At 39.1% G+C, this 14079-nt stretch overlaps 2 protein-coding genes across 3 annotated transcripts in view; one reads left to right on the top strand and one right to left on the bottom strand.

The window, feature by feature from the left end:
- LOC125272053 (catenin alpha-2-like) overlaps positions 1 to 14079 on the bottom strand; it is a 453892-nt gene that overhangs the window by 52131 nt on the left and 387682 nt on the right. The gene's annotated exons all lie outside the window — the stretch shown is intronic.
- On the top strand, positions 248 to 5257 carry lrrtm1 (leucine rich repeat transmembrane neuronal 1). The gene has a single exon (XM_048196613.1). The coding sequence runs from the start codon at positions 1356 to 1358 to the stop codon at positions 2928 to 2930; it is 1575 nt and encodes a 524-aa protein (XP_048052570.1). The 5' UTR covers positions 248 to 1355; the 3' UTR covers positions 2931 to 5257.

The following is a 14079-nucleotide window of genomic DNA, read 5'->3' as shown; positions in this document are numbered from 1 at the left end:
TTCAGTTGTGTGCTTCATTTAAACCATAGTTTAAGCCCAGCCTCTCTTAAATATCAAATTGTCTCAGGCACAGAGAAAAGAGAGGGAGAGAGAAAGAGAGAAGGAAAGAAAGAAAAAGAGAGAGCGCACATTGAAGAAAAAAAAGGGTGAGCAGAAGAGCACCAGGAGGAGGTGGAGGGAGGGAGGGAGGGAGGGAGGGAGGGAGGGAGGGAGAGATAGAGAGAGAGCGCCTGGTCTGAATTGTGAGTGGCTTACGACACTCAGTGAACAGAAGGTGTTTCTGCATGCACTGCCAGTGCACTAGTCTGCTGCAAGGGATCGAGCATCTCTCTCCTCCCCGTACACCGTGCCTGCCTTCAGCCTCAGCATCTACAGCCTCCGCAGCCCGCTGGAAATGAGCTTCATACAAAGAAGACCTCGCTGAAGATTTGAGTCTTACTAGAAACAGTATCATCATTGATCTTTGGATATCACTATACAAACAATTAAAAAAAGCAAAGGAAAAAGAGAGCTATATGATGCAGATCACACAGCTTTTGAATGTGTATAATTGTGAAGAAACGACCACTGACAGAATGCCAACGAGCTTCACTCAATGTACATTGTGCAGGTCAGTGATCACTTTAGGTTATGGATGGTGATTTGCGACGACAAATCGGGAGTCTTTGATGAGAAGGGAGGAAAGAGAGGGAGAGTGAGAGTTTGGAGTGGATTATTCCCTCCTTCGTGCGCATTTTTCCCCCGCTCATCTCTCCCACAGATCGGCGCAGCAGTCAATGCAGAGCAACGGCGGAGAGAGGACAGCGCTCATGCATGCAGTCCGGGAAACTTGCACTTCCTCCCAGTCTGCTGAATGCCACTTGGATTCGTTCTCTTTTTGGCTCTTTCACACGAGGAGAACTAAGACATTGTAAGTCTGCCAGGATCTGGTGTCCGATGAAAAGGAGGGGGGGCTGAATTTGTACCACACTGGGGTCTTTTTTAGTTTCGCACATAATTAGTGTCGGCACAAAGGGATCAACTGAATAGAGGTTGTCAGCCTCTGGAAAGGGGTGAGTAGGCATCCTTTCATGTGAGATTGATTCTCAAGGAGTGCTTTTTTTTTTTTACCTCCCTGTCTCTCTTTTCCTTTCTCTGATCTAACATGAGCAAAGTGACTTGTCGTTTATTTGCCGTCGCTCTTCTCCTTTCAATGTGGCAGGATTTCTTGAATTTTTAAGTAACAAATCACCATCCATATTCTCTAAAAATACGTATCAACTGAAAGACTTGGGGAGTTACAAATCACAAAATCCAATATGACCAAGATCTGAAAGATTCAATGGACTTTTTCTCTACGACACTGCAGGATATTCATGCTAATGGATTTCCTCCTAATTGGTCTGTACCTAAAGTGGCCACTAAGGAAGCCCCCTGGGCTGATTCTGTGCTCCCTGGGCATTGTTCTGAAAATAGTTCCTTTGGTGGGAGGGAGCTGTCCGAGGCCGTGCCGATGCGACAACAAGCTGTTGTATTGTGAGGGGCTCAACCTGACCGACATCCCCCAAAACCTGAGCAGCGCCATTGGTTTGTCCCTGCGCGAAAATAATATCTCTGAGCTGCGGGAGGGGAACTTTGTGGGCCTGTCGCAGCTTACCTGGCTCTACTTGGATCATAACAATATTGAGATTGTGGAGGAGAGCGCCTTTGAAAGGCTGCGAAGGGTTAAAGAGTTGGATCTGAGCACCAATCGGATAGAGAGCCTGCCCAACGGGACCTTTAGACCTCTGCCCAACCTGCGAATATTGGATTTATCCTATAACAGACTTCAGTCCTTGGAGCCAGACCTTTTCCATGGCCTTAGGAAGCTTACCAATTTACATTTGCGCTACAATGCCCTTAAATTCATCCCTGTGCGGATTTTCCAGGATTGCAGGAGCATGCAATTCCTGGATCTGGGTTACAACCAGCTGCAGAGCCTGGCACGTAATTCATTTGCCGGACTCTTCAAGCTCACTGAGTTGCATCTGGAGCACAACGAGTTGGTGAAAGTCAATCTGGCCCATTTCCCCCGCCTCATATCCCTGCGGACCCTCTACATGCGAAACAATAAGGCCAACATTGTGGTCAGCACCCTTGAATGGACCTGGGACCACTTGGAGAAAATTGACTTCTCCAACAATGAGATTGAGTACATTGAGCCACATGTTTTTGAGAGTGTGCCCAACCTTAACACCCTTATGCTGGACTCTAATAAACTGACTTACATAGATCAGCGGATTTTGGACTCATGGACATCCTTGAGCAGCATCTCTCTGACGGGGAATGACTGGGAATGCAGCAGGAATGTCTGTGCCTTGGCTTCCTGGCTTAGCAACTTCCAGGGACAACGTGACAGTGGCCTGTTGTGCGCCAGCCCGGACATTGCACAGGGTGAGGACATTCTGGACGCCGTCTATGCTTTCCAGTTGTGCGAGGACAATGTGGAAGCAACCACACAGTCATTCACTGTCACCAGAAACCGGGCCAGAGGCTTCATATATGATGGCCCAACGAGAAATACATACGACCTGCAGGACATGGAGGGTGGGGAAGTGGTGACCAACTCCTTAACAGTGACTGCATCCACTGATGACCTGGAGAGCACCATGCAGATTCACAAAGTTGTGACAGGCACCATGGCCCTCATTTTCTCTTTCCTGATCATGGTCCTCATGCTCTATGTGTCCTGGAAATGTTTCCCAGCGGGCATCAGGCAATTGAGGCAGTGCTTCACCAGCCAGCGTCGCAAGCAGAAGCAGAAGCAGACCATGCAACAGATGGCTACTACGTCTGCATCTGAGTACTACGTTGACTACAAACCCAACCATATTGAGGGGGCACTTGTCATCATCAACGAGTACGGCTCTTGCACGTGCCAGCAGCAGACATCTCGAGAGTGTGAGGTGTGATATTCCACCCATGTTGTTTTGTAAAAGTCAATGGTTTCAATGTATGGATGGATATGGAACATACTTTAACTTGGCACCTCATTTCGCTGCTCTCAGGAGAAAGCTACATTTCTGGAGGGCAAATAGACTGAAAACAGGGATTTAGTGCTGATTTCAACAGCCTCAAAGCTTTGTGGGATAATCGGACTGTGAAACCTCTGTACTTGATGCAAAAGATGTGGAATAATTATGCTGACCTGTCCTGGCTTCTCTTGTGAAGAGTGGATATTTGAGCTTTAATGTGTCTTTCTACTTCAGGATATTATAGGACTCTCTAAAGCTACCAAGGACATCCACAACAACATTTTTACCATGGGAACAAACATAAGAACATCCAAAATTCGAGAGGAAAACAACAAAACAAAGAAACCCTTAAAGAAATAAAAGATTCTATGTAAAATATGTTAACAGCAGAAATGCAAGAGTAGGGATAAAAATGCAAGATGTTATCCTATTTCTTTTGTAATCTATGGAGAAAAAAAAAAGAGGAAAATACAAATGTTTAAATAAATGAATTGCAATTCACAGTACTCATTATTGCAGGTGAGTTGGAGGGTTGCTTTTTTGTCTGTGATCCTGGGAAAAAAAGAAAAAAAAAATGTTCAGAGAGCTCTGCAGTATTGCAGGATGTAAATAAGCAGGGCTATTGGGAGCGCTTCACTTCATTTGAAATGTTAAGCCTCAGTCTAAGATTCAGATCTCCTCGTCTCTCCCCGAGATATAATCACTGTGCAAAGCTTGATTGCTATGGCTGTTGCAGTTGCCCCCCTTGTACCTATCCTGAATAGATTAAGCAAACTAGCAAAAACAAAACAGGCTGACGTGGTTTGATCAAATCTCACATGATAAAGTCAAACATTTGTGTGCTGTGCAAATAAACAAGACAAGGAGTGTGTAAGACCTTAATTCCTTCACTGCTTCCACAGACTTCAGAGACAAGACGTACAAAGCGCCTCGACCGAGGGTTTAAAAATCAGAGTGAGAGGAGGCCTTAAACATTTAAATTTAAATGTACTTGAAATGGGTGATTAACAATCCATGTTTTTTTTGTTTGTTTGTTTGTTTATTTTGTTTTTCCAAAAAAAAAAGTTTAGCTGATTCAAGATGTATATTTCATTGTGGATTTCTGTTTAAATGTGACATTACTTTAAAAGACGCCCTGTGGTCACCCGTTGTTATTGTGTGAGTGATCAATCTAACAATCAGTCAGGGATTGTTAGATTGTGTGCATCCCGCATCAGTGGCTACTGAGCTGGTGAAAGCACAGGGCTCCTGAGAGAAGGTACAGGCTGCTCCCTAGTGTTCACACCAGCAGCAGAGGAAGACAAGATACCGCAGCAAACAAGCCTTTGAATTTTTTCTTGCCCAGGCTTTGTGTGTGTTCGTGTATATGCCTGTTGCTTGTCTATATGCATTCTCTAAGCTCAGCTCAGGATTACTGCCACATAGTAAAGTATCTGGACTAAACATCAAAAGCAGGCTGGTTATAAATAAGGGAGATCTCACTTTGCATTGACTGTGTTGTCACCTCACTCACTTGGCTGTTATAATAATAGATTTGTTTATTAAGCATAGGGGACATGCCACTGTGAAGATGCTGTGAGTGAGGTACTAAATGTATGTTTGTGTGTGAATGTGTGTGTAAGAGTGTACGTGTATGCATTTACATTTGACTATTTAAGTGTTTTTTTTTTTTTTTTGTACCCTCTCCTGAAAAGGTGGAATAGAGTTTGTTCTGGCCAGCTGCATGTGTGAAGTTATATTAATTTGTCATAAATGACTGGGATATGCCTTAAAGGGAAAATGTAAGGCTGAGTAAATATTTTTACAATCAAATTAAACAGTTTTATTATGGATTCCAAAGTCCCACCCCCTTTGAATCCTTTAATACTTGATATGAAACTGTTCTATTTTCAGCACTGTATTTGATGCGTATATGAAGCTAAGCCAAGCTAAACCAATAAAATGTATTCCTACTGTTGTAAATGATAAGCATTGTGACACGCTTTGCCCTTTTCTGATTAATCTAGTCATGCTGTTTATTATTATTATTATTATTATTATTTTTCTGTTTATGCTTATTTTCTGTCAAAGAAGATGTTTTGAAGATGCTGATGCATTATTCAAAACTTCTGGTCTGACACTCCTTGGACTACCCCCTTTTTTTTCATTTCCTTGCATTTTTTGAATCAACCCCCTAAATATGTACACTCCAATGTGTGGTTGGCTTTTTAATGAATCCTCTGGAGAGTATTAAAAAAAAAGAAAAAAAAAAGCAAACAAACAAACAAATCTCTATTTGACTGAGTGGCAGATTTCTAGCATCAAAACAACAATGAAATGATGGCATTGTTCCTTGTATGGCCGGGGACATAAAAAAAAAAGAAGAAGAAAGGAAATTGTAGCTATTCACGATCCCCTTTCTCAAAACAGGTGGTTGAATTGAGGGTAACAAAACATGTCATTCACTAACAATAGCTGTTAACCGTACCAGCATTGAGGTAGCAGGGAAAACAATGGAGACATAGAGTGAGTTGTTTGATTTCATTCACCCTTCTCTTCTCTAACACTCAACGATTTTAAGCCCTGCTCCAATCAAAGTACTTCTGTGGCCTATTTTTAGCCATTCTAGCCTTGTATCAATATTGCATGTTTGTCATTTCATCTTAGCACTGCTGGGAGTTGTTTTGAATTCCCCTTTCCCTTAATTATTATTATTTTCTATTTTTCTTCTCAAGGAGCAAATTAATATTTGAAGTGGCGGTTTTGTTTAATCTGAATCTCTCTCCTCCTACTTATGCTGCTTACAAACCCCTCGGCCAACTCCAACTAGAGTTACTGCTCTGACAATTAACTCTAATAATTAATACCGTTATTGATGAGGTTTGAGGCAGATCAATTCGGATAGCTTTTAGCCAATTACAGACTTTCTTGCCTGATGCTTTTTCAGACAAACAAACAAAAATCTTGTGTTGGTGTTGACAGAAAAAAAAAATAAAAAAATGGGGGGGGGTGGGGGTGTGTGTTTGGTTTATGGCTAATTAGTGTGGGGAGCACTTGGCTATATGCCCAGCACTATCAAGCAGGGAGAGCGAGAGAAAGACATGCAATGGTCGATCACTACGACATGGATTCAAACAGAGAGAAAAGGCACAAGCCCTCGGATCAGTGGGGAGGCAGTTGTGCCAAGTGGTACGGGACAAGACATTAGCTTTTGACCTTCTTAGCCTGAGCGACCGTGTGTGTGTGTGTGTGTGTGTGTGTTACATGCAAATAGCAGCTGAATATGAAGCTCTCAAGTGACTACTGAGGGTTTTAGTGTGTTTACATGTTGTACAGAACTGAGTTGAGCGGGGTCAACACTGGTAAACAAAGCAAGATAATGGGATGCTACAAATACCTATAGAAGTAAAACAAATTCTCAATCTATGCATATCATGTGGGTAAAGAATATCAGAACAAGATAGCATCACAGACTTAAGTGTGTACATAAAATCAAACTGTTTGACTGACTGCAACATTACAAGTCTATATCATATAGGAAAGACAATGTCCCTGGTATATAAAATTAGAAGAGAACTACATCACAAACTAGGCTCAGAACAATGTTATTTCAGTATCATTGAGATTTTATTAATGTTTGTTTTTATTAATATTTTGAATTAGTTTTTATTTTTATATTTTTTTATTTTCATTTTAGTTTCACTAATTTTGTTGTGTGTCATTGTTTATGTCGATATGGCTTTTATTAATTTTTAATAAATAAACTAAATGATAATGAGAAATGTTTCCTTGGCAACTAGATAAAATATATTTTTAATATACTTTAAGTTAACTTTGTTATTCAAGTAACACAAATACAGTATTCAATCAAAAAGCAGATATTTTAAAATGAACCAACACTATTTCTCAACAAAATACTCAGGGGACAAATTACCTAAGTTAAGTGATTCACGTTAATTTAATATCTCTATACTCTTGCTGTATGTCAACAATTGTTTCATTTCTGTCTATTTTCATTCAGGAACATCTGAGAGACAATGTATACTTTAAACAACAGAAGCATTGCACAGGGCATCTCAGTCCTGTATATCTAGTTTTCAAAAACCTAAAAAACCAGACCACGTTTTCCAAGTTTCCTCGAGTATCACACAAACAGACTGCATTTCATAAGAAATAAGGAACGCCTTGCATAAATTCATAGAAGGTCGGTGATATGGGAAAACTAGATTAAGTGTCACGGTATCGGCATACATAAAAATCCAGATATTTCATCAGAGCCTCTTGATAGAGCACCAGATGCTTAACAAATTAATTAACCTTGCTTGCTGTCTCTCAGTGTTGATTGAATGCCCCTGTGTGCCATTCCCTGCCTCTGGTCTCGCATAATAAAACACCCACACATAAACAGATATCCTGCCAAGATGCATAAGACTGACCGGGACTCTAGAAGAGGACATTAGGAATCTGCACAAGAATTGACTGTTGGTTCCCTCGGTGACTCATAAATGTATTCAAGTCGATATCATCCTTATTATTTGCAAAATAAAGTTGTAGTGAAGAACTTGTTTTTATTGGAATATGAGTAAACTGAGCAAAGATGATTTTATCATCCTCCAACTCATCATTATAATTACCAACATCATCATGAACGTCATCATTCTTATATGTGCATCTGCATCAATGGCGTCACATTAAGCATCGCCGCAGGGGCTTTGTGCCATTTTCCAAATGTAACCAAATCATTAAAATAGCTATATATACTAAATGTATAGAGTGTCAGATAAGACTAATTTGCATGGCTTGTAATGCTCATTTAAACAGATATAGACACCCATGTCTTTATTTACAGATGCAGAGACACTGAAGTGAGTGGGAAGAGGACATACACGTCAACATGCTCTATGAAACAATACATGACGGCAAAAAAGAGGCTAATGCAGTTGCAATTTAAGTCATAACCAATGTAAACATCCTCAGCATTACATTAATGAATAATGCGCTGCTGAAGTCAGATATCATATGGCTGAATGGTAATGCTTCAGGCTAATGTTCAGCAACATCTGCTCTCACATTTGTGGCACTGCACCGAGCGCACAGTCGTAGGGTGGAAACAATGCCGATTGTTATTTTCTGCAAGTTAGCGGAATATCTCATGGATCACACCCAGCACACAGCTCGCTGTTCTCCATTTATGCAGATATGTGAAAAAAATATCTGAAATATGAGAAAACAGAGGTACTTATTTGCTGACCCTGACAGTGACTTTTCCCAGTAACCCTTGAGAGACAGAGCTACCTGAGAGCACTTTGATGATTAGCATGCGGGAGAGAGCACAGGAGGAGGTTACAGCACTGCAGAGATCAGGGCATATTAATGCTTTGCTTTTCTCTGTCTCTATTTCTCTCTCCTTCTGTATTTGTGCCTAAGCTATATAAATGCACTGCGCCCAGATATAATCAGTGACATAATGTAAACAACAAACAACTTAAAGTCCCCCTATTATGCTTTTTCGAATATTACCTTTCAAGCACTGTGTAATGTAGCTGCCTGTGAATGTAAACAAACTGCAAAGTTGTGAAGCCCAAAGTGCACAATAAATAAAGTTATTGTCTCTCTCTCTCTCAAAAAAAAAAAAAAAAAAGACTCTCAACAGCCTAAACGAGTTGTCAGAAATTCAAATAACGTCTGACCCACCCTCAAACACCATAGCTGGTTCGTGTTGTGTGCACATGTCAAGAAGATGCTGTTTTTGGCTCTGCAAAATCAAGTTCTCTTTGTAAACACTTCTAAAAATTGAGGATGTGAAGACTCAGTGGTTAAAATTACCATAGTGATACAATAGCAGTATAACCTTTTGACGATTGCTTCTCAAATCTCCGTGAGGTCTAAATGGGATTTACAAAACTCCATTAAAGATGGGACAGTCCCCACTTTATTTGGTCTAACTTGCTCCTCAGAATCACAACCTGTAAGTATGATTATTTATTGATGTTTATATTTTCTACTGGGTGGTCATAATATGTAGTTATTGTGGAGGTCTCCGCGATTACCATTGCAACATCTCATATCGTAAGTCAAACTGAGTAGCGTATCACTCAGAAACGTCCTGCTCAAGTCGTCCTTGTGATGGAGGTTTGGGTTGAATAACTAGTTCTTTCAATGTTTCATCATTGGACTCGCACTCAGATTGATACGGTAAAATCGACGCCATCTTTACTGTCTTTACAGTGTATACAATCGCTGAGCTTTAGGAAGCCTCCAGAGCTGAAGTTCAGCTATGGTAATGGTCATTTCGTTTCCGACTGGTGCTGTAAGTGGTAGACCAATTACAACAGATTGGGTAATCTGGCCAATCAGAGCAGGCTCACGGAAAGGAGGGATTTAGAGAGACTGAATCATCAGACGAGTCCTTTGAGAATCACTGAAAAATGTGGTGATGTGCAACATATATTATGAGAAAATGAAAGCGCATTTTGACCTTTGATGCATTTACAGGAGACCTCTGAAACAAAATTAGGAACTTTTAAAACAGCATAATGAGGCACTTTAAAATGTACTCCAAGCTAAAGCTCTTTTGATCACGTGTAACGTTTTGTTCATCATGATTGTCTTCACAAATGAAATCTTGAAAGTCTGAGTTAGAATCTTTTGGTAGAGCATGATTATAAACACAAAGAGCCCTATTTTAACAATCTAAGCGCATGGTCTAAAGCGCACAGCGCAAGTGCACTTAGGATGTTTCCGAATCCACTTTTGCTAGTTTAAGGAAAAATGGTCGAAATGGTCTGAAAGGGTTGCCCCTATTCTCTTAATGAGTAATGGGTGTGTTTTGGGCGTAACGCACAATAAACCAACCAGAGTCTCGTCTCCCATTCCCTTTAAAAAGCCAGTTGCGCTCGCGCCATGGCAGATTTGCTATTTACAAGGCGGAATTTGCAAGCGGAAAAACTGAACACGTCTATGGTGAGGAAACGGATCTGCTCGTGCGCGAGGTTAAAGCGCGCATTTTTATCTTTATGCATACAATAATAATCTTTTACATTATAATCCTTTTATTTTTAATTTGACATGTTTGTGTGCTGCTGCGCTTCCCTGTGTGTATAATAAGCAGAGTGCACTAGTGTTGTGCACCTGCATATAGGCGCATATTACTAACACTCTCTTTAAATAACAAAACAAATATTGCGCCAAATAATTTTGATTCATTTAACTGTTGTGGGAGCACAACGACGCTGCCGTGAATGTGTTGGCATAACAACGTGATACTTCCTGTTTCCTTTCCTGCCCGTGTGTCCTACAAAGGACGTCTCATTTAATTCAGGTTAAGGACACTCCGTATACCGCATCCTTCACAGGATGCGTCCTCTGGAGGATAAAGCATTTGAAATTAAATTAAATGAGACACAGCATATTTCATTTTGTACAATTATGGGATAGATGGAATGTGTGGTTACCTAGCAACTAGCAGTTCAATTTGCAATATTCAGAACATAAGCCCTGTTTGAGGTAGATTCTTACAATTTCACATGACAGACTCTTACTTGCAAGAAATAAATTCACTTCAAGGACACACAATCTCCGCAATTATTATTATTTTTTTCTTCAATATTTTGTATTGTAGGTAAAATCTTTTAAAATATTCTCAAAAAAAAAAAAAAAACTGGTCCAATGGATATGACTTTTTGTATATGTCATCAGTGAACATGGCTTTTAAAAGTTGCCATTAAGTACATGCATGACAAATCTTTTTTTTTTTTTTTTTTCCCTAGGAAAATGAAGCATCAGATATAATTATTGCTGAAATGTGATTTACAATAAATATGACAAATATTGACAAAGGCAACTTTCTATACCTGCTGGACTCCGCTAATTGCTATATTTTAGGTTATATTGCTGATTTATCTATTATGAGGCCATTGAATATCTCTTCAGCGCCTTTAAGTGCAAATGGTAGATTATGAGATTCAAAGTGACAAAAACAAAATAAACCACCTGATATCTGTGTTTGAACAGCTGAACACTCTCTGCTCTGACAGGATGAAAAAAGAAACCTTGCAGAGCTGTAATTTCCGCAGTAATTCCTCTGCCCCACGGGATATCAAAGACGCTGCGCAAAAATGGGATTAGAAGGGAAGCATAAGGAATCTTGATTGCTTTGAGAAGGACAATGAATGCTGCAGAAAAAAAAGCCTATTTAACTATTGGTCTGCCAATATGGGATTTTCAATAACCGATGATACTAAAGAGCACTTTTTATATACAGAACCTAAGATGTACACAAACCAGCTCAAGTGAACTAAATACATACAGTATGTACAGTACACTATGTCAGTAATATTTTATTGACAATTAAATTCAATCTTTATTGTCAATTAGATGTCGGTATTTAAAAATAACTAAATACTGGCAGATTAATAAGCATCATAATTAATAAACATACAGAGATGAAAAGTTATAAGTGACTTATTTGAAACTTTACTAAGCGAATTGGTATATTTATGATCAGCATTTTTCTCACATCATCTGCCATCTTAGATTTAGCTTCCACTGAGCTTGGCACAATGCATTCTGTGATTGCCTTGTCTAGAAAGGAAATATGTAATGCTGCCTTTGAATTTGGCCAAGAAGAAATCTTACGACACAGCATTATTAAGGTGCCTATTTTTTGAATAGGCTTCACGTCAGGAGCACATCTATAAATGCTGCATCTATAGAGGATGTTATAACATTTAACATTTGTGCCTCTTTATGTGTTAATTATGGATCTTTTAAATATTCATGATGAATTCTTTAAGCATGCTAATAATTTTCCCCCCAAAGAAATCTACAAAAAAAAAAAAAAAAAAAAAAAAAAAAAAAAAAACTCAAATTAAGCAGTGGATTTCAACTGAAAAAGTGTCACTTATGTAGTTAGTGTCAGCACAGATGGACGTCCACATAAACAGAGAGAGAGAGAGAGAGAGAGATTGCATTTATCCAGGCTGTGACCAGATCACTAACACTTTGAACAGAGTCAAACACCCGCATCTTTCTTCTCATTCTTTCATCCTAGATGATCAACTAATTTCACTTTTTTTTCTAATAAATGGGACTGACGGACTGCTGGACATCTTAAAATTCATGAATCCAGGTAGATTTAAGACAATATTCTGGTGCGGCTGCACTATCAAATATAGAACACAAAAATAGCAAACAAGAGAAGGTAAACAAGAAACATTTGGATTAGAAAATGTAAGCTACATTTAAACTGATATAAAGTTAACATTGAAGTTAAAAGAAAATAAGTGAAACATAAAAAAAGAAAAAAAAAAAAAAAAAAAGAAAAAACAGCCAATGAGAAAATAAGGGGAAAATAAATAAATAAATAAATAAATAAAAGTTTACATTTTTCAATCAACATGTTTCTCAGTATTCATGAACTCACAATAGAGTATGTTTTCAAGTAGGAATAAGCCACATAAAGCATGATGGAATAATTTAAAGATAAAGGACTTACCTATTTAAGAAGAGTTTGGTATGAGGGCACGTTCAGGAGACACGTTCAGAACAGCAGGTAGAGGTGAAAACATAGGACAAAAAAACAAAAACAAAAAGAAACATGGTCAGAATGCTACACTTTAGTTTCTTTTTTCCTTTAGCACAAATTTCGATCACAGGTTTTCAGCCATGGGCCAATGAAGCTACTTAAGGGGGCTCATGGAGAAAATGAACACACACACACATATGTGTATATATATATATATATATATATATATATATATATATATATATATATATATATATATATATATATATATGCATCCATCCATCATAAAAATACTCCATACAGCACTGGCGGGTAAATAAAAGCCTTCTGAAGTGAAGTGATGCATTTGTGTAAGAAAAATATCCATATTTTAAAGTAAAATATTTAGTTCCGCCAGACCACCTTCCATATTCAACTTACAAAAAAAAAAAAAAAAAAAAAAAGTGTAACGCCTCTCGCAGTTCAAAACACTTAAGTTACATCCTACGCCTTCCGTATTCAACTTACGGAAACGTGACGTCACTTACACTTTTTTGTAAGCTGAATACAGAAGGCTTTCTGGCGCCTTGAGCTTGAGCCCCATTCACTGCCATTATAAAGCTTGGACGCCTCAGGATATTTATTAATATAACTCTGACCGTGTTCATCAGAAAGAAGAAAGTTACATACACCTAGGATGGCTTGAGGGTGAGTAAATCTTGGGGTAAATTTCATTTTAAAGAGAACTAATCCTTTAAGATAAAATAGATATTAGGGCAAGACTTTTACAAATTCTGCCAAAAGAAGAACAAAAGACAACAGAATAACACAGAGCAATCCTTCAAATGGATTTGTGATTAGGCTGCATGACGGTGAACGAATGAGAGTGAGAAAGACAGACACAAAGAGAGAGAGAAATAGATAAATAAACAAAGAGAGAAAACCTTGTGCAGCGTGTGAAGATGTGAGAATAAAGAGGTGTCAAAGACCCATAGTGCTGTAGTTTAGACAGACGGTACTTTTCAAGCTCAGGCCCCTGACAATCATTAAAGCAAGTGTCTATGCTTACATTTGTGTGTTCAAAAGATCAACACACACATACGGCACGCACATCATTGTTCTCGCTGCCCACTCTTTGAACTCTGTCCTTTTCCTTTTGCAAAACATGGCATGGCAAAAAAATGAACAAACAAGCAAAAATACTTAGCTGCGTTACAAAATGACTGAGTGAGAAGATCACTAAAAGCTTCTGCTTTATACCCCCATCCCCACCCCCTTTGAATCCAAAGCACAAGTTTCACCATCACACCCCTTCATATAGTTGCCTCGGCTGTTGACAAGAGAGATGGAGTGTGTTGTGCCAGTGTGTGTCCTCTGCAAAGCACCTGATTACATTCATGGAGCCAAGAGGAGATTTATGAATGCAGACTCAGGCAAAGAGCGGCCCCATTCGCACTCTAAATAATGGCAGCGCAAAAAATCTTTTTTTCAGTTTCATTCCCTGTGTCCCAAACTACTGGCTCAACTACCCAAATGAATATTTACCCCACTGAGATTATCTATCCACCTCGGAATCCCATTCAGAGGGTTATTTCAGCATGA

Source organism: Megalobrama amblycephala, linkage group LG7 (assembly GCF_018812025.1).
Source record: "Megalobrama amblycephala isolate DHTTF-2021 linkage group LG7, ASM1881202v1, whole genome shotgun sequence".
Taxonomy (NCBI): domain Eukaryota; kingdom Metazoa; phylum Chordata; class Actinopteri; order Cypriniformes; family Xenocyprididae; genus Megalobrama; species Megalobrama amblycephala.
Note: the sequence above shows the minus strand (reverse complement) of the source record. Positions and strands in the feature narration are given on the sequence as shown.

Coding starts and splice junctions, on each gene's coding strand:
- lrrtm1 (XM_048196613.1), top strand. CDS start 1,356: ATGCTAATGGATTTCCTCCTAATTGGTCTGTACCTAAAGTGGCCACTA.